Consider the following 22,598-nt stretch of genomic DNA (forward strand, 5'->3'; position numbering starts at 1 on the left):
GAGAGTTATGAGACAAAAACCCGCTCATTTAAATAAAATCGAAAATTGCGATGATACCTCTTAATATCAAAATTAAGGGCTCAAATTTTCACAATAATTTTTTTTTGTCATCCCAAATAATATTTCCACAGTATCGTTAAAAAAAAAAAATAGTCGATTTTTTTGGCCCAGTCTAATAAGTATAATAGAGACGAAAAAAAAATTTTTCCAAAAATCAAATTTTTTTTATACGCCTTTATGGCTCTCGGCGTCGGTACCGGGAGCCATAGGGACGTATAAAAAAGTTTATTTTTCGGGAATCGATGTAATTATGTTCTAAAAGTACAATACTAAAAAAAAAATTTTTTTTCAACTAACGAATTAAATTTTTCTTCGAGTTTCAAACGTTTTTTATCATTCTTATACTTGATGGTCACAATCACATTAGTTACGGAAACTAAATTTTTTTAATACGCCCTTATGGCTCTCCAGGTTGGTACCGGGAGCCATAAGGGCGCATAAAAAAATTTGATTTTAAAAAAAAAATGTTTCGTATCTATTATACTCATAGATCATAATTTCATCAATTTAAAAAAAAAATAATTTTATCAGTTTTTAAACTATCGCTACAGCTGAATAATAAGCGCTGCTTAATAATTAAAAGACTGACATAAAAAGCATATTTTATTATGTAAAATCATCAGACTGCCAAAAATGTATGTAAGTGAGCTATCATTTTTATTTCAATTGATGATTATTATGATTTAATAATTAAAATACGATCATCAATTTATGTAAGATAACGATTAATACATAAATATATAAAATATAAAAAATATCATGATATATTCATCCAAATTAGTTTAAAAACCCATTTAATTTCGAATTCATTCCAAAAATAGATTGTAAATACTTGATTTTGAATGTCTTACAAATTTTGATTTCTTTGTTTTTGGTAAGTAATGGATAAAATAAGACAAAAATCTGCTAAAAATATGAATATTATTTAATTATAAAACAATTAATCTCGAAATTTTGCTAAAATTTAAAATTTTAATAACTTTAAGTTCATATATTTTTTAAAATAATAGTTTTACAGATATAAGTCATTGGACCTTTTTTATAGAAAACCAAATTTCCTACAAAAAAGGTCACATACTTTTTTTCGATACAAAATTTGACATTAAAGACTCACAGGTGAGCTAGAGTTAAACTCAGAGCTAAGCAGATATTGGCTTTTTTGAAGAACATACAATTCTCTTTTAGAGAAACTTTGGACCGATACGATACATAAATGTGGGGCTGAGTTTTATTCATTTAAAAGGAAACAAACTAAATTTACGTGCTTTTGGCATGGAAAAACTTCGACGGCGTTGTTCCAGTGGTTAATATTAATATTAAGAGCTCAAAATTGGACTAAATTTTTATTTTAACATTTAGAACAAGATTTTCAATAGGGAGTAAAAAAAAATTTTCGTTTCAAACGGAGCACTCTAATATACAATGAATACAAGACAAAATTTTTGAACCAAAAAATTCAAAATTCAGCGAGTTATTCACAATTTCCCAAGGCTCAAAAAAAAAAAAGTCGCCTCACTATTGCAGTGATGACCTTTGCAGGGCATGAAATAAAAAACAAAAAACCCGCGGGCTAAGAAAAAAATTGAAATTTAACAAAATAGTTGAGTTTTTAAAAAAAGGTTCAACTTTCGCACGAAAATTCAATGATTTTTGGCCTGCGAAAATTACATTTTTGATTCGATCGAAAAACTGGAGATTCATGTTACGAAGAAATATATATAAAAGAAGCTACAATTCGAATCAAATCAATCGGATGAATTGCCTTCGAGTTATCTGCAGCAATTTTGAAAAACGTTTTTTTGAAAACCGATAAGCGGCTGCTCTTCACATGGCTGTAACTCAAAAAAACTATTTGAAATTTTAGTATGTTATTTTTGAAGTTATAGACTATCGAGATATGCAAAAAAAAATGATTTTTTTTAAATATCATATTAGTGGTCCCCTTTAAGAGAAATTATCTGTGATGAAAAATATCACAAATATTGTGTGGACCGTTTTTAACACAGTCTTTTTGCAAGGTAATTTGGTAGCCGCATTCCGAAGTCGAAACAATGTCAAAGCTGTTTTTGTTCTTCGACTTTAATCATTAAATAAAGTTCATAATAATTTAAGATAATTAGTAGGGTGGGTTGAAAAAAAAACTTTTTTTTTGTTTTTCTTAGCAGGGGGGTAGAATTTGTACCTTATAAAAAAAAAAAAATTTTTCAAGAAAAAAAAAATTATTTTACTCAACATTTTGAGGTGGCCCACTTGTTTATTAATTAAATAATTGATTAAACGGGGTAGTTCCAACGATAAAAATTTTTTTTTTGTCCAAAATTGTGGAAAACATCTAATAATTGTCGAATGTGATTTTTTTTTACTTCACTTTCATTTTAATTCAAAAGAAAATGCTTTTCATTTTTGGATTTTTTACTTAAATTACAAAAATAATAGGAAAAAAATTTTTTCAACTTCTGACTTTCAATTAGCTTTCGAAGGGACACCCTACAGATTCTAGAACACTATGTAATTTTTAACTTCCCGCTAAGAAAATTGTAAATTTTCAAAAATTCGGGAAGTTATTGGTTTCGGTCCGATTTACGAAAATCGAATTTCTATCAGATGTCGACGTTTTGAGGTCCTAGGAAGCTATTCTGACTATTTTCAGAATGATTTCCGAATGTATGTATGTATGTATGTACGTACGTACGTATGTAAATACCTGTATCTTTTGAACGGATGAACCGATTTTGAACTTTAAGGTGCCATTCGACGCGGATTGTCAATATCTTGAAGCCGAGAGGAAATTGAGCTTGGTCGGTAGGGCTCGTTCAGAGATATTCCAAAAATAAAGTTTTTTCAAAAATGTTTTTTTTGGATAACTTTTAATGTGCTCGAAGGATTAATTCCAAAATGGACTGGGCTCTAGAGCTTTATAAGCCGCGTCGAATGCCACCTCAACCATCAAAATCGGTTCATTCGTTCAAGAGAAACCGTTGTCGAAAGAATTAAAAAAAAAAATTTTTTTTATTTTTCCTGAAATATCTCAAAAACGACTCGATAAATCGGATCCAAAATTTTATCAGCTTTAGAACTTGACAAAACGCATCGATTGCCGCCTCAACCATCAAAATCGGTTAATTCGTTCGCGAGATATCGTGGGAGAAAGAAATGCTAAAAAATGGTTTTTTATAAAACAATGGCATACAAAAGTATTTGCGAGCTCGTAGAGCTCGAAAATGTATTCACAATAGTGTTTTCGAGCTCAACGAGCTCGAAAACAGCGGGAAGTTTTGGGGCTGGCCCGCAGGGTCAACTGACAGACCGATTTTTTTCGCTGGGACTACCCCGTTTGATCAATTATTTATTTTAAAAACGAGTGGGCCACCTCAAATGTTCAGTAAAAAATTTTTTTTTTTTTTGAAAATTTTTTTTTTTTATAAGGTACAAATTCTACCCCCATGCTAAGAAAAACAAAAAAAAAAGTTTTTTTTCAACCCACCCTAATAATTAGTAACTATATTTTATAAGCTATAATTAATATGGAGAAAAAAATAACAATAATTTTTTTTCAAATTGCATAAATTATTTTGACTGTAACTATCCAGTACCAACAGTTGTTATTTTATAAAAGTTGGTACTTCTGTTTACACTAATTTCTTTGGCAGTTCAATGTGTATCACGTGTATCTGTCGTAAATATAACCTTACAATCCCGGTAAATTTTTTTACAGTTCATAATTATACTATAAATGTAACAGACACACACAATTAAAAAAAAAATTATTTATAAATGTAAATAATGTACTAATCTTCGCATCTAATGATTTTTCAATTTATAAAAAAACGTTAATTATTTTTTGTTTAATTTTAATAATTGAAATATAAACTTTCACGTAATTTTTAGATATCTTATCTTATTGATAATAAGTATTCATTATTATTATTTATTCAACCCTTTAGTTTGTGTTTGTTACCAGTCCAGTATTTAACGAACATCATATAAATATATGTTTATTCTTTGAATGTAAACAACAATTTAAATTTCGCGCGTACGCAGAACCGCCATTTTTTCCCTAGTATAAATAAGAGGGGCGCAGAATAGGTTAGAAAATAAAGACAGAAATCTTTCTGTCACACAAAAAAATTAATTTAAAAAAAATCATGTGGTAAATTGTTTCGAAATTTGGTAGGTAGATATTTTAGATATTATATCATGGACTGAATAGTTTTTTTGCCTAGGTTAATTGTGCCATTTTTTTACAAATTATCATTTTCCTGTTAAGTTGAATAAAGACAGCCATAAGAGCCCATGTATTTTCACGAAAGTTTAATTAATTATATTTTTTAAACGGTGTCGTAAAAAATTCTGGTTTTTTGTTTTCAAGGGCCTAAAAATATAATCTTTGAAATTATCATAATTAAAGTAAGGGTTAACTGTTGGAGGTTTGACTACCAAATTACTTTGACCCTTCGTCACTCGCTCAATGAGCGCGGCGCCGCCTTTTTTACAATTATGCAATTTTCTCATAATTACGGTGACGGATGACGTCGAAAAAATTAGAATGCTTGAATTAGACATTCTAAAAGAATTTCTAGCATTAGCCGCTCCTAAGAAATAAATTATTTTGTTAAAAAAAAATATTTTCATGCGAAAGAAATTGAAAAGCGGCGCGACGCCGCCGAGTGCGAGTTAGTAACCGGTAAATGTCCGCCGCGCGCTGCTGCCAACTTGTGTGTGGTAATATTCTCTTGTACGATATAGATATATAAATATTTAGGTTTGACATTTAGGTATTCTCTCTTAATAGAGATACATTTTTTATTAATAATTAAGAATAATTCTACGCGTAATAAGTATTTTATCACAAACAAAAATATGTTATTTAAATATTAATTATTATATTTACAAATATATATTTATATTATATGTAATTTGTGTATAATATTCAAGAAGAATTTCGAGGTTATAACCACAACAGGTAATTGAATTTTATTTTGTTTTTAATTAATTTTGAGTTAAAATAATGAAAAAATTCTAGTAACAATAGAAGCATTATTAATAATTATAGAATTAATAATATTAACAATAATAATAATAATAATATCAACAATAAATAATTTATTAAAATACATTTGAATAATAATTTTATGAGCAAGCTATTTTTTTAATAAAATTGTTGTTAAGAAAAATTTAATTTTAATTGAAACGGAGTAATTCCTAATAAAAAAAATTAAAAACAAAATGGAAAATCTATCTTTTATTTTTTAATTTCGATAAATTAATTTTTAAAAAAAATTTCATTTCGATTATTTTTTATATAGATTTAGCAATCTGAAAAATGTGGCAACAGCGCGCTTGATTTAACACGGCGGCGCAGCGCTCACCGCGCGAGTGACGAAGGATGAAAAAGTGATGCGAGTGACGAAGGGTTAACATAGCATTTTTTACTGTGTAGTGTACTTCATGTGTTAACACTACTTTGAGTAATTATGTTAATAGTTTTTTAATAAAAATCAAGTCTTTCATTACTATCTGTACCTTGTACGAAACGCTTGAATATCTTTTCTAATTATTTCAGCAGCTTTTGTTGCTTCTTGCATTTCTTCTTTAAGATCTTGAATATGTTGATTATATTCCTATGAAAACAAAGAAGCTATTAAAAATTGTCACTTTTGAATTAAAACTCTTAAAATTTTCTCGTTAGTGTCGACAAATATTTTTAAAAAATTTTTACCTGAAGAGAATTACAAATTGCATCTTTAAAATGATCAATTGTTACAAAATCAGAGAAAAAGGGTAAAATATCTTCAATGCGAACTAAATCACACTGTTGAAGGAATTCCATTGCCTGTTGAATATCATTACGTTCTCGTACAACATGTTCAGCTAAAAATCCGGTAAAAACATTATTTTTATTGTCCTAATTATTAAATTTGTTTTTATAAATTTACCTATTTTCAACCATAATTTTTTTTTCAATTCATTGTCGTGATGTGATGGCATCGCAGCAACTTGTTTAGCTAAATCAACATTAATAGTCAATGCGAGATCAACAGCTGTTGTCCATAAGCCTAAAAGCGCAGATAGTTGTACACAAGCTTCTGTCAAACCAGCTTCTTGACAAAGACGTAGAGCATAATGAACATCATAAGGTACCATCGTTATATCTTGTCCTAATACCAACAATTATTTAATTAAATATTTTAATTACTCCAATTATTAATGTATGAGACATATATTTTTATATAAGTCGTTTAAATGCAGATTGGCCCGGATATATATTTTTTTCGTATGAATAATGTTTCTTATGGTAAAAATTGCACACCTCATTAGGCGTGATCTACAAACACTACAAAATTTTCGTCCATTCTCTCACTTAAAATCTTTGTTACACTGAGTGAAAAAAAAGTACATTTTTAATATAAATGCTTGGTTTAAGTATTTTAGTTACTTAAATAGTGCCAAGCGGTTATTTTCTTTAACTATACCCGGGAAAAAATGATTTTGCCTAATTATATATAATTATATATAAGACCTTATATATAATTAGATCTAAAAATTGGCCAGGTCTAATTATATATAATTATATATAGGTTATATATGATTATATATAATACGTTATATATAATTAGATCTGAAAATTGGCCAGGTCTAATTATATATAATCATATATAAGTTATATATACTCATGTATAATTAGATATGATTATGTATAATACATATATATCATATCGCATCAAAACCAAATCTATTATTGAGCATGTAATTCCTATAAAAGAAAGTGATCGGAAAATGCTGATTAATTATTCCAATGTTAAAATATTAACACAACTCATAAGAGTTGAAAATTATGTATGCAAAAAACCAAACACTTTAAAAACTGTTTGGTAACTGGGTATTATTAACTATACATAAGTTTATTACTTTTTTAACAGACTGAAAAATATAATGTAACGCTTCGTAAATATTTTAAAATTATAATTTATAGTAAAATTGTAATCATTATTTCTGTAAATATACACCTAAAACTATAATGCATTTAACGAGTATTGATTATTAAATATCAATAAAGACCATAGAGCATCTAATATATTAAATAAGAAAAACTAAATATTAAATATATTCTATAAATAAAATATTAACTTATATATATATAAATAATTAATTTATTAAATCTAAAGATCTAAAATATAATAAAAATTACTGTATATGGGTCTATATAGGTCAGGTCTAATCAGATCTAATTATATATAGACCCATGTATAACTATATATGGGTATATACTATTATATATATTCCATATACAATCATATATAATTAGGCAAAATCATTTTGTCCCGGGATGTAATTAGATTTAATTATATATAAGGCTATATATACTTACATATAGGTCTATATATAACCATATATATTCTATATATAATCATATATAATTAGGCAAAATCATTTTTTTCCCGGTATAATTAGGTCTAATTATATATAAGGCTATATATACTTATATATAGGTCTATATATAACCATATATATTCTATATATAATCATATATAATTAGGCAAAATCATTTTTTTCCCGGTATAATTAGGTCTAATTATATATAAGGCTATATATACTTATATATAGGTCTATATATAACCATATATATTCTATATATAATCATATATAATTAGGCAAAATCATTTTGTCCCGGGATATAATTAGATCTAATTGTATATAAGGCTATATATACATATATAGGTCTATATATAACCATATATATTCTATATATAATCATATATAATTAGGCAAAATCATTTTTTTCCCGGTATAATTAGGTCTAATTATATATAAGGCTATATATACTTATATATAGGTCTATATATAACCATATATATTCTATATATAATCATATATAATTAGGCAAAATCATTTTGTCCCGGGATATAATTAGATCTAATTATATATAAGGCTATATATAATTATATATAGGTATATATATAACCATATCTAATTATATATAATACCATATATAATTATATATATTCCATATATGATCATATATAATGATATATAATTAGGCAAAATCATTTTTTCCCGGGTATAAGTAAAATAATTACTTTATTAGTGTATTTCGTGAGCTAATATGGCGCGGGAGCCTATAGAAGTGCGTGCCTATGTGCGCTTATCACCTTTTGCTATATACGTTTTATCGTTACCTGTCGTCAGAGCATTTAGTCTCATTACCAGTTGAAATCAGAGCTGTATGTAAAAGTGTTATAGTAAGCTAGAGTTACTTAGCTTGACTTGTATATCGGTCTACGATCTACATTTAGTTAGTGAGTAAAACAATAGTGAATTACTGAAAGTATCATCGGGTTCAAATCAGACATAGACTAGTAAGATTGATAAAGGTCCTATACACGTAGTTACAGTAATTTGGGACATTGGAAGCAGTTAGTCAACCAATATCAGATAGAAACGATTGGAGTGATTGATATATCACTCAGATTATAATAGTGGCAAGAGTGAATTCGTTGTTTATCAATAAATATTAAAACAACGAACAGAATTGAGTGAATTCTTCTGCTCACCTATTCACCATCCTACAATTAAGCGTCGGGGTGATCTCACTATTAAGAGCGTCTATCAGGTTCAAAGAGGGTATCCTGGAAGACCAAACTCAGCCGTTCCAGACCATCCGGAGCATCACCGAACTCAATTTAGGCTAAGTACTAGTATTAGTTAAGATTGTAAGGCCAGTTCGGGTAAATTAAAATAAAAGACGAGTCTAATATTGAGCTAGTAGGAGAAGACTCACGAAAAGCTGCACGTCTCCATCTAAAGTACAGGTGTACGCATATCCTAACGTAACAACTATTGTAAAAATAAAGTCAAACGCGCCCGAGTAAAAAAAATTCGTTCCAAAAAAATTCCGCATGTGGAACTTCTAAACATGAGACAGATCAGAACTTCGAATGGAACTTTTTTGGAACGTTAGTAAGTCTAATGATTAAAAAAAAAGTTTTATGAGTGAACTTAGAGTCAAAAAAGGACGTTCTTGGAAATTTTTTGGAATTTTATATAGACATTCCAAAAAAGTTCCAGAATCACCACTTTTGACCTTTTTTGGAAGCTAAAAAAGACGTTCCAAAAACATTCAAAAATGGTCCAAAAATCATTATTTTACCACCTATTATAGAACTAAAATGGACGTTCCAAAAACATTCTAAAAAAGTTCCAGAATCACCACTTTTGACTTTTTTATGGACACAAAAAAGCGTTCCAAAAACTTTCCAAGATCACTTCATTTGCATCTTTTGTAGAATAAAGACGTTCTAGAAACATGCCAAAATAGTTCAAAAATCACTACTTTTGAATTTTTTATAGAAATAAAAAAAACGTCCATGAAAAATTCCAAAAAAGTTTTAAGAACGTCCTTTTTAATAAAAACTTTGGTAATGGTCTAGAAGTGGGGCTCCACCTATTTTTCGTAGTTCCAAGTGCTTACACCTTAAATATCTATAATTAAACTTTTTCCACGTGTTCAGCTACACGGCGGATTAAATTTTCTGTATGTGTTTTTGTCTCCAACACTAGATATCTATCTGAACCTTGCAATCAGAGTGTACAAAATTGATAACATAAAATCATGCAAATTTTCCAAAAAAATTTTAATAAATTATCTAATAAATATAAATAATTAATTTTATTAATACCGTAAGATGGACGGTGGTGATAGAAAAGTCTAACTAAGAGCTACAAAGATTTTTTGAACTCTTGTATAGTGAAAATTGGCATATTTCTGTTATTTCAATACTTAAACGGTGTACAACAGCTCACCTAACATTTAGTTGCAAGTAGTTTGGACGGTATCCGCCTTCCTTTGCTAGTATAGTGTCTGGCTGAAACCCACAACACAGTTTTACGCCGGCTCGTACTGGTAAGAGATGTAGTCTAAGGCAAGAGTGCGTTAACATAGCCTTACTGACGAGTCCGTTAACGTACTTAGGACGAAACTACAGAAATTATGGCAAATAGGCATATACCTTAAATTTTAGTGTTTGACTTAAGAGTCAATACACAGAATGAAATGAAAAATATGTCAAATAATGCAGTGTTGCACGGAACTGAAAATTCATGATCTAACATCTAAATCAAGCATAATTTATACCTTTGATATACACTTATAACTTATTAAGGCTCAAATAACACCTAAAGATGCAATTATATCTTCAATCCGCCGACAAATGCTAGAGAATGAAATTGGTTTCAAAGCGATTTGTCTATATTTGGATTTTTGCTTGATATAAACAGGTGGAGCCCCGATTATAGACCATTACCAAAACTTTTTGTTACCTTGGGATCCAATATAACGCATTACTTCATCTTGTTTATATCTGGCATATAATGACAAGAGAAAATTATGCACTGCTTGATCTGGACAGCTTTGTTTATAAACACAAAATTCTAAATATTTCATAACTTCTTTTGCCTGAAATAAAAATATTTATAAATTTATTCAAAATAATTAAACAACAATAGAATTAAGCCTTACATGTTTCTCATCACTATCACACGATACCAATGCAGGTAAAATTTTTGATGGCTGCAATTGTCCACCTTGAGAAATAATTGCTGCGATTGTAGGCTTAGGTAGTTCTTGTACTAAAATTCCAGTAAACTGATAAAAAAGATTTTTGTTTCCTTGGCTTTTTAAAACTTCAAGAGCTTCTAAGTAATTATTTTTAAAAAGATGCTGACGAATTACTTGTTCATAATTACGATGCATTATTGTCAAACGAATTAAATTATCTTTATCACCATGACTAGCCATTAGTTTATAAATAGTAGTAAAATTTTTTTTTATACAATCTTCAACAGTTGGTATACATAAAAAACTATCAAACTGTTTTTGTAATTCCATAAGAACAGAATTATGATTATGAGATATTATATTACTTCTTAATTTTCCCATTTGATACATAAACAATTCAACGACCCACACAACAATCATTGTTATTTGTGTTTTATCTTGAGGTCTTAATCCTTCTAATTTCTAAAATTAAATTGTACAATTATTATTTTTATTATTATTATTTTTTTTAATTAAATTTTTAACTCTTAACCTTTTTCAAAAACATTTTTAAAGCTTCTATTTGTAAATCTTGTAAAAATTTAAGTGATATTGCCTCAAAAGAAGAATGGGTTTCAGCATAAATCATTGCACTTTTTTCAAATCTAATAAATATATAATTATTATAGTTTAATATTATTATCGTATGATAACACAGGTCTACAAAAAAAAATTTTTGTTTGGTGCCGCTAATCCCTCGCGATTTTGCGAATGCCGTAAAAATGCCGTAAATTTTCGGCATTTATACACATGCCGTAAATTTACCGTAATAATTTGGTAATAATATGGTTATATTGGCCAGTTTTTTTGCTGTAATACTGTAGAGTTACCAGATTATTATAGTAAAATTACTATAAAAATGCCGAACTTTTACCAAAAAAATGCTATATAAATACCGCAATAATGCGATAATTTTATAATAATAAAATCGTATTTTTTCGGTAATCATACCGTCGATATCCTGCGATTTTGCCAGATTTATCGTGATACAATGAAAAATTGTAAAAAATTTGGTTTTATTTTATATTTGCTTCTGCGGTTAAAATCATCGAAAATGTGCAAAGTGTAAAATTTTATATTTTATTCTATTAGTTCATACATTTCTTATTGAAACAAAAGAATGTAAGTGAAAATAAGAATCCGGGAAAATTGAGGTTTTCAATTTTCTTAAGTTTGTTTGTATAGATATAAATACAATTAGTTTATATTTTCGAATAAGCGATTTGGCATAATGGTTAACAGATCAGGCTTTAAATCATTAGGACTCGGGATCGAGCCCACGAGTTGGCGGGTTTTTTTTTTTTTTTCCATGACAGTTATTGTACCTATAACTTTATAATGTTATATATAATTATATACAATTAAATAAAATTTTTTTATAATTATATATAATTTTTGTTCCGGGTAGAACGGTTTAATGCTGCAAAAATGCCGAAAATATGCTGTATAATTACGGTTTTAATGCTGTTAAAATACCGTATTTTTTCTGTTTTATTACCGTAAATATTCTGAATTTTTTTCGTAAATTTTTGGTAGTAATGCGGCAAAAAAACTGGCCAAAATAACTTGAATAATACCATATTTATGCAGTATTTATACCGTATAATTCCGGTATTATTTCGGTATTTTCAAAACCGCGAGGGATTCTAGGTTATATTTTGGTTAATTAGCCCACAAGATGTCGTGCGATGCTGTCAAAATTATGAAGCTACGTTCAGGTTTGTATCGATCGATATAATAACCTAAAAAACGTATTTTATCATAATTAATGTCATTATAATCAATAATTTTTCTTTAAAATTAATACTTTTGATATGCCGTCGATATGCCACCATTTAAATATAGTGGAAACTTAAACATGCAAACCTTCTCAATAATACAATTTATAGATAAATTGAGAAAAATATAGATAGCCCGAACTGGGAATCGAACCCAGACCAATTCGGTATCGCGCCGAGTGCTCTACCAGTTGAGCTATCCGGCACTATAATGAGAACGTTTTCATCAAGATTTAAAGGTGATGCAAGATAAATACCAAGGTCGCTGGGATGAGCATATGATGGCAGATTACTGTTGGAGTATTACACGGGAATGTCCTGAAGACATCCATCGGAGAAAATCTAAAAAGAGAAGCTTCTAACCTGTCAAATAAAATGTGTAATTAAATGTATTTAACTGCTTTGAATTAAATGATCTTTTGATTTTTAATAAATGAAAATCTCGAAAACTATACGTAGCATTAAAAAAGGAAGTATTACGTTTTTATCAGGGTACCGAATGTACTTGAAATCAGTTTTACTTTTAGCAGCACCAAAATCATTGTAGACCTGTGTAATAATTATCTAATATTAAATGAATACCAACTCCTTATTTTTAAATAACATCTCAGCTTCTTTAACAAGCACTTGATCGATATGAGCCGGATTATCTTGACAATACTGCTTTGCAAGCCCAAATTCACCTTTCTCCATATAAATTTGCCACACATTTCTTTCTTCTTTGGTAACTTTATATTTAAATAATGCACGCTCTGTATAAGCCCAAATTGATCCAGTTGTCGGATCTTTTGTTATATTAACTAATTTTCCATATGTCTGAAGATTAAATTGGTAAATATTATTAATCAATTAGTCAAGAGCATTTTTACAATAAACAAAACTAATCAACAATCCAAACATTATTTTATTCAACTCATGCGCGCTATTCACGTTTTATCATGCCAAAAAATCCGAACCCTAAATGGCTGTTTACCGACTGGGGAAAAATTATTTGTCAAAACGCAATAAAGATGTCTACTATCTCGGCCATTGTGACGTAATAAAAATAAGCATAACTATCTATCGGGCTCTATCTGAATATTGGGTAATTACAACTCCCTGTTGTTATCCATTGAGCAGCCAAGATTGTGATGCCGAACGTTTTTAACGTGGAGTTAAAACTTTGACTTATTGAATTTGAATTTCCGTTGAATTAAATCTCCATCCCTATAATTTTGTCATATTCTTAATATTATAAGTTTTTTTTTGACAGTGTCAGTAAACAACTATTTAGACTTCGCTTCCCGGTTGGCAAAAAGTTATCATGAAGATCTCATAAAGATAACTTTTTTTTGGATCTGATAACTTTAAGACTCATCTTAAAGATAACATAAAGATATCAGAAAGATATTTAATGCGCCACCTACTGACATCTTTTAGATCTCTTCGAAAAAGTATCAGGAAGACAACATTTTTCTGATGTCTAAAAAATAGCGGATCATGATTGCAATGATATAATAAAGTTATCTCTAATTAGATATGATTTTGAGGTTACTTGATAATAGTTAATATTTAAAAATTTTTTGGTTTTTATTGTTAATTATTTACAAGAAAGTAATTCATTCAAAATTATATAATAATTTAAATATAATTAATAATAATAATTTAGTTTTGATAATAACACTCATAATAATATCAATAATAACAATAATAATAATCTTCAAATTTACTTCAACTTGTTTATCACCATGATCATTATTGTCACTACTATTATCGCTGTTATTATTTATACTATCATTTTTAGCATAAATCAATTGACATTTACCATTAACTTCAAAGTTTGATATTCTAATTTAGAACAATGATTTGAAATGATTTAAAACAATTTGAATCGACTAATATATAGATTAGGGTTTCATTTTAAGGCTATATTTTTTTTTCACTGCTATACCAGAAAATCTAGTATTATATAGAAAATAAAAAATTATACCGCTGGGCTAAAGGATTTAAGTCCAATAGCGGCTTAGCTCATCAAAAAATTCGATTTCCCATTTAAATAACACGGGAAATTTTTTTTATTAACTGAGTATTTTTAACTCGTGAACAATTCAATAGATCGAATTGACTAATACATATTTTCGTAGGAAATTGAATGCTCTACAAAAAAGGTCTCTTATCATTTTTCGATCAATCCATCTGTTCTAAAGTTATTAGAGCTCGAAGTCAAGTTATAGGAAATTTCAAGATCTTTTTACTTTTCCGGCAAAACTATCAGACTTATCACAAAATATCATAAGATCTTTTTTGTAGACAATTTTGTTTCCTACAAATTATTGTCAGTAAAATTTTTTCAAATTCCGCATTGTTTTTTAGTTATTTTCATTTCAATGTCGAGCTCTGGAAATCGATCAGAACACTACTTTTTTAAGAGCTTGAAATTAAAATTAAAATAACTAGAAAACAATGCGGAATTTGAAAAAATTTTACTGATAAAAATTTGTAGGAAATAAAATTGTCTACAAAAAAGATTTTATGATATTTTGTGATAAGTCTGATAGTTTTGTCGGAAAAGTAAAAAGATCTGGAAATTTACTATAACTTGACTTCGAGCTCTAATAACTTTAGAACAGATGGATTGATTGAAAAATGATAAGTGACCTTTTTTGTAGAGCGTTCAATTTCCTACAAAAATATGTATTAGTCAATTCGATCTATTGATTTGTTCACGAGTTAAAAATACTCAAAGTTAAAAAAAAAAATTTCCCGTGTTGTTTAAATGGGAAATCGAATTTTTTGATGAGCTAAGCCGGTATTGGACTTAAACCCTTTAGCCCAGCGGCACAATTTTTTATTTTCTATATACTACCAGATTTTCTGGTATAGCAGTAAAAAAAAAAAATATAGCTTTAAAATGACACACCCTAATATAGATACACCCTTAGCATGGAATAAATCACTTTTTTTATTCAGGGTAATGATTGAGGCTCAATAATCTGAGGTTCCTAGAGATTAGAATTGTTTATTGAATTTTTTAAGAATTTTCGTAAACGTCTATTTTTTTGGTTCGTAGATAATTCTTTATATGTTTTTCTGAAGGACATTTTTTATCAAACACTTTTTACACGTATATCTGTTTTGTAGGTTAGACTGAACTAAACATAAAATATATGAAAACCAAACGTCAGCTGATAAATTTAGGTTATGATCAAATATTAACAAAAAAATATCTTTTTGACCTCATAAGGACATCTACAGAAGTTATCATAAAGTTATCTTTTAGATCTCGATAAACCGATATCCGTAAAAAGTTGTCAAAAAGATATCATTTGCCTGACCTCTAAAAGATATCTTTTTTCAGATAACATAATGATGCCTTTCTGACATGGATGCCGAACGGGATATATTTTTAGGCGATGAATAAAACGTAAATAGCGCAAATGAGTTGAATAAAATTATGGGCACAACATGTAGGTTAAGTCATAATCCGTCATCCGCGATGTGTTTAGCACATCACGCTGACACACTATTAATAACTTACCCTACTACCCTAGTAGCAATTTGGTAAAAGTCTTGTGCCAGCATGGGTCAAGATACTTTAGAAAGATTTTAGATCGAGAATTGTACAAGAATTGGTCCAGATTCTTGACCAAGATTATAGGTCAAGACTTGAGCCAAACTGTGGTCAGAATTTGTCAAGAATTTGACCAGATATCTGGGGCCATCGATTGCTAAACTTTGGGACTATCCTATAGAGTAGAGGTTCTCATTCTACATTCGTTTCATTTACAATACTGTAGTCGAGAAGTGAGTTCTCTGTAGAAAATGAATCTAGTTTTTTTGAAAATCCGAGTGACAGCTTATTACATTTGTCATTAAATTTGACAAGACATTTTTTTTACAAATAAAAATAGCAACTTTTATAAGTCAAAATCAAATAGAGAAAACGAGAGACTGATTATTAGCAATAACTCAAAAATTAATAGAGGAAGCGTAAAATTAAAAAACGATTATTAAAGAAGAAGTAATTTTCTATGAAATTGTCACAACTTCTGGAATTCTATTCCTATTATTTATAATTTTAATTTTTCATCTTAATCTATTGAAAAACTTCCGAAATTTTTTAAGTGCTAAAAAATTCTGGAAATCAATTTTTCTAGGCATTACTACAAACTCAATGCGTAATTGTAAAAAAATAACATTTTTAAACTTGTTGACTTGACTATAAATGAGAACCACTGCAATACTATACTTTTCACATTCAAGTGAAAAGGAGGGGAATAGATGCGCGCTCGTCGTCTTTTGCGTTTCTCGCGCAAGTCTATGTCAAGACTCTGGGCCAAGAATCTGGTGAAATTCTGGTCACAGACTGGCCCAAGTCTGCCGCCAGTCTGGATAAAGAATCTCGATCAAATGTCTTGGTCAAGAATTGTCCAATTCTTTACGAAGTGCTTCTCCAAGTATCTTGCCAAAGAATCTTGCCCAATTTCATTGCTACTAGGGTAGTTACGCCAATAACTATTAAAATCAGATAAGATGAAAGAAGCTTATAACGGGTAGTCGAGAAAACTAAACGCACGATAGCAGGAGATTTGTTCCAAGAAAAATTTCATCTACATCTCCTAGACTAGACTTATGATAGACCATTAATCAATATTTAATAATTATAAATACTCAAAAAAATTATTACTAATACTTACATCGTTGTATATATCTTCAAAAATAAGTTCTTGATTCAATAACGAAATACCTTTGACATGATCGTTATAAAGTAACAAAGCGTGAAATTTAGTCAATACAAAATTAATTGGTGCAACTGACATTTGTGATACTGTACTTCCACTTAAACTAGTTTCAGGACAACATATCATTTCTTGATTTATTAAAGCATTATCTGAATCACCTTTAGGATCTATCTGCAAGTGAAAATTAATTGATTAAACTTTCTAGCTCATAATATAAATAAAAATATTTTCATTTTTTAAAATCAAATCTATTTTATCTGACCTCTGCATACAAAATTCCAGTTTCTGTTAGCCAACCAAATGATGTTGGTATACCTTTTGATACTGGATAATAAAACTGCATACGTGAATAAGGCAATGAATTTTCTAACTGATTAAAACGTTCTAAAAAAAAAAAAAATAATAAACACCTGCACGGAAAAAAATTAATCGTGAATGCAACATGATGCAGTCTTGGTAAATAAACATGATGAAATCATGTTGCATTCACATGATTTGTCATGTTGCATTCACATGATAATCATGTTGCGGTAACATGAGATAATCATGTGGCAGCAACATGATTTGTCATGTTTCGGCTACATGATAAGCATGTTGCGGTAACATGAGAAAATCATGTTGCATTCACATGATTATCTCGTGTTACCGCAACATGATTATCATGTGAATGCAACATGATTTGTCATGGTTCGGCTACATGACAATATGTGGCAGCAACATGATTATCATGTGAATGCAACATGACAAATCATGTGAATGCAACATGATTTTTCTCATGTTACCGCAACATGATTATCATGTAGCCGAAACATGACAAATCTTGTGAATACAACATGATTTTCTCATGCTACCGCAACATGATTATCATGTGAATGCAACATGATTTGTCATGGTTCGGCTACATGACAATATGTGGCAGCAACATGATTTTCATGTAGCCGAAACATGACAAATCATGTGAATGCAACATGATTTTCTCATGTTACCGCAACATGATTATCATGTAGCCGAAACATGACAAATCATGTGGATGCAACATGATTTCATAATGTTTATTTACCAAGACTGCATCACGTTGCATTCACGATTAATTTTTTCTCGTGTGCAGCCAAATATTTAATAAAATTAAAAAAAAAAAGATTAAATACCTTTGACATTAAGATACTTGCTAAATATCTGTTGAAGTAATGGTTTTTCCTGAGGATTTGTTATTGTACCCATATACTGATAAATTCTGATAAGAGTTGTCACAATAATAATATATTTATCAGAATAAGGTACTTTGTGAAATGCTATACCAGTAATAGGTGGTTTACTTTCTTCACCAATATCAAATACCTATCAATAATTTTTTTCCTTTAGATATTAATAAACTAATAATAATAATTTTTGTGACAAACATTAAATACAAATTTTAAATTACATCAACTACTTTACAAGGGAAAAATTTAACTCACCAATCCATCTACTTCCTTACTGGCATAAAGAGGCAAATAATTAGGAAGCTTTGGGAGCAAGAAATATTAAGTAATAATGATAAAAGTTTTATAAGTGAATAAAATAAAAAAGGATTCGTCAAAATTTTCACTAATATTGTGTAATACAAATAAATTCACAAGATGTTTGTGACGCTATTTTACAAAAACGAGTGTAATAACCGTCCTTGGCTACGCCTCGGACGTTATATTTACACTCGTTTTTGAAAATTCGCGCCAAAAACTTCAGGCTCATATCGCAACATCGAGATTGTCGCTAAGTCACCACTTTGCGGCCTTATGACGTAAATATCTATTATGTGATTTCCCCCGGATAAACCACATCGATGTTTTCGAGCTCAAGGAGCATGTATTTTAATGCATTTAATAGGTTTAAAAATTAATTTAAAGTAAGCGGAATTTATTTTTTTTTTTGTTTTTTGTTAATAAAAAAATTTCCAATTCTCTGACTCCATCACATTTTTGATTTTTTCGTTTCTTTTGATTTTTAAAATAATTTATAAAAATAAAAAAATTAAAGGCACGCATTTGTACTCTCAAATACTACTTGTGCATTAAAATTGAAATTTTTTTTTTTACCTGAGTAATATACATTAGACTGGGCCAAAAAAATCGACTATTTTTTTTTTTTTAACGATACTGTGGAAATATTATTTGGGATGACAAAAAAAATTATTGTGAAAATTTGAGCCCTTAGTTTTGATATTAAGAGGTGTATCATCGCAATTTTTGATTTTTTTTAAATGAGCGGGTTTTTGTCTCATAACTCTCAATCCATCGAGATAAACGAAATCGACTCGGATACATTTTTTAAAGGAAATTTGATGCTCTACAAAAAAGGTCTGATTAAAATTTTTCGTCAGATGAACCGTTTCCTTATAATCATGCTTTGAACGTTGGTATGATTTTAAAATTTGATTGTTCAACTTTGGAATTTTGTAATTCATGTAAAAATAAGTTTCCGGAAAAAGACAATGAATATTCTTGAAGGAAATTGAATGCTCTACAAAAAAAGTCTCTTAACAATTTTCGCTAAATTCACTCCTTCAAAAGTTATTCAAGGTTGAAGTTATGTAAAACGACTTCAATAATCTTGAATAACTTTTGAAGTAGTGAATTTAGCGAAAATTGTTAAGAGACTTTTTTTGTAGAGCATTCAATTTCCTTCAAGAATATTCATTGTCTTTTTCCGGAAACTTATTTTTACATGAATTACAAAATTCCAAAGTTGAACAATCAAATTTTAAAATCATACCAACGTTCAAAGCATGATTATAAGGAAACGGTTCATCTGACAAAAAATTTCAATCAGACTTTTTTTGTAGAGCATCAAATTTCCTTCAAAAAATGTATCTGAGTCGATTTCGTTTATCTCGATGGATTGAGAGTTATGAGACAAAAACCCGCTCATTAAAAAAAAATCGAAAATTGCGATGATACACCTCTTAATATCAAAACTAAGGGCTCAAATTTTCACAATAATTTTTTTTTGTCATCCCAAATAATATTTTCACAGTATCGTTAAAAAAAAAAAATAGTCGATTTTTTTGGCCCAGTCTAATATACATGCTTGAAAAAAAATTTTTTTTAATATGTAAGTATGTAAAAATTATTTCAATATGAAAAACATGTTAAAATATTTTCTAATTATATTTTATCAAATGAATTCTTTGAACATTTAAAAATTAAATCATTTTTTTTAATAATTAAAAATAAATATGACATTTTTATTATTTTTCATATATTTACATTGAAAAATTTTTTACTATCATTAGTGTGATAATATTAACAAATTATAAACTACTCCTTATCCACTCACTGCATAAATCACAAATGTATTTGAATGATTTTTTTTGCATTGATTTGTATGTTTCGATGAAATACTTTAAACAAATATAGTGAGAATGTTTCACATTTTTCGCACATAATCCAACCAGAGTTTCTATCTATTTCTCCCTGCCCACACCTAAGGCACTGATTCTATACGTTTAAAGATATTTTCAGGACTAATCGTTTTAATCGATTTCGCAGCATCATCGGATCAAACTTTTGAATTGTAAATAAATAACCATTTAGCATTTCTTCTATAAACTAAAGGACAAATATCCCACAGTTGAAGCTGTCTGATTAAATGAGTTATTCGTTTTTATTTATAGTTCATTTATAATTGGAGCCTGGAAATACTTCTTCATAGCGAAAAATATGAAGTTTCTTGAGAGATTGTCAATTTCACTGGAATTAATTCTCAAAGGATCCATATAATAAACATGTTTATTTTTAATATCAACATAAAATAGAACCCAGTGAGAATCATTCATATTAATTGGGAAAAAAATTGATTTATTATTTCACATTTGATGTAAATTTTCGATAAATCCTCGTCCAACACCTGCACATTTTTTTTAGTAAAATACAGCTACTCAACTCACATGACGTATACCCAACATGTTAGCTAAAAGATGACTCGGAAATAAAAATATTTGCACAATAATCAATAACACCATTAGATAACCATTCATTATTGTATAATATGCAATAATCTTCACTGTAATTCAAAACTTTATTATTGCCATTAAAAACTTTAACGAATGAAACGAAATATAGCCGAGTAATGTTTGATGCAAAATAAAAATTTTCATTTTCAACAATCCAATAGTCTGAATTAATCATTAAAAATGACCACCGAGTATCATCAGTAGCGTTTTTGAGATTAATCGTAGTTTGATAAGTGGTTTTTCTTTTTTTCATTTCTTTCCCGTATGAAAAAGCAATATATGAGCTTCAGTATAATTAAAAATATATGATAAATTATATGGAATTATAAGAAGTCATATATGGAGCCATAGACAAAATTTTGCCGAAATATTATATAATTTTATAATTTGCAACATTTATATCGGTAATATATTTTTTTTACATGCTAACTTATAAATATTGCTTATAATATTTTATACTATACTTTAAGTTATATGATAAGATATATGATTTGATTATATGACCGAAGTATAATATTTATACATGTAAATATATAATTATATAAATATATGTTCACATATATTTGTATAAATGTATGTTAATATATATTTATATAGATATATGTTTATATATATTTTTACAAACATAAAACTAAAGATTTCATGCTATAAAATGCTTTTTTTTAAAATCTCGATACGATTATTTTTCATGAAGTTACAGTCTTGCAAAAATCACTAAAAAATTTCTAAAATTTTTTTTTCCTTTAATTTTAGGTATGAGTGTATTTTTTAAATTATTTATGTATAATAATATCGAAATTATTATAATATTGAAATTATAAGTTTATATATAAAACGAGAATATAATTTGAGATGTAATATCATATGTATACAATTACATATATTATAAATTATATGGATTATAATAATATTGAAATTATAAATTAATTTATAAGATGAAACATATATTTTACGTTATAAATTAATATATAAAGCGGTCATATAATTTTTGATACAATATCACATGTATATAATTACATATATTATAAATGATATGAATTATTATAATATTAAACGTATACATTATTATATATGATAAATCATATATTAATCAATATTAATAATTTTGCCGCCATATATGCTCAGTTATTTACCATATATTTTTTTATATATTATCGACAGTATATGGTTTTTTCATACGGGTTTTCACGCCGATTCTAAACTTTTTTAGACTCTAATATGTCTGGCTCATTAATTGGTTTGGTTCGTTTTTGAGCTGGTTTTGCATATTCATTTAGCTCTTCGAATCCCAACTCTTTATAAACTGCTCGTAAAGATATTTCTAGTATACCAATAGATCGTCTAACTTTCAACTGATTAACATCTGCGATTTTAACTTGTTTAAAATGATTTTCTTCCGTACTGTTTGTATAATGGTTTTTGGTTTTTGTTAAAAAAACAGTCCAAAAGAAGAG

The 22,598-nt window shown here is 28.2% G+C and overlaps 1 protein-coding gene across 2 annotated transcripts in view; it reads right to left on the reverse strand.

Annotated features, from left to right (window-relative positions):
• The window catches only part of LOC130666421 (vacuolar protein sorting-associated protein 18 homolog), a 40,915-nt gene that overhangs the window by 5,768 nt on the left and 12,549 nt on the right, over positions 1-22,598 (reverse strand). Inside the window, exons 4-14 of one of the 2 annotated variants that reach the window (XM_057467400.1) lie at positions 18,611-18,658; positions 18,302-18,491; positions 17,416-17,537; positions 17,109-17,324; positions 13,019-13,248; positions 11,148-11,259; positions 10,577-11,077; positions 10,378-10,513; positions 5,997-6,218; positions 5,780-5,931; positions 5,584-5,681 (exon numbers count right to left, since the gene is read on the reverse strand). In XM_057467400.1, the coding sequence (XP_057323383.1) occupies positions 5,584-5,681; positions 5,780-5,931; positions 5,997-6,218; positions 10,378-10,513; positions 10,577-11,077; positions 11,148-11,259; positions 13,019-13,248; positions 17,109-17,324; positions 17,416-17,537; positions 18,302-18,491; positions 18,611-18,658 (2,027 nt within the window). The remainder of the gene's footprint in view (positions 1-5,583; positions 5,682-5,779; positions 5,932-5,996; positions 6,219-10,377; positions 10,514-10,576; positions 11,078-11,147; positions 11,260-13,018; positions 13,249-17,108; positions 17,325-17,415; positions 17,538-18,301; positions 18,492-18,610; positions 18,659-22,598) is intronic. The other variant, XM_057467401.1, reaches the window with a different exon arrangement.

Source organism: Microplitis mediator, chromosome 4, assembly GCF_029852145.1.
Source record: "Microplitis mediator isolate UGA2020A chromosome 4, iyMicMedi2.1, whole genome shotgun sequence".
Classification (NCBI taxonomy): domain Eukaryota; kingdom Metazoa; phylum Arthropoda; class Insecta; order Hymenoptera; family Braconidae; genus Microplitis; species Microplitis mediator.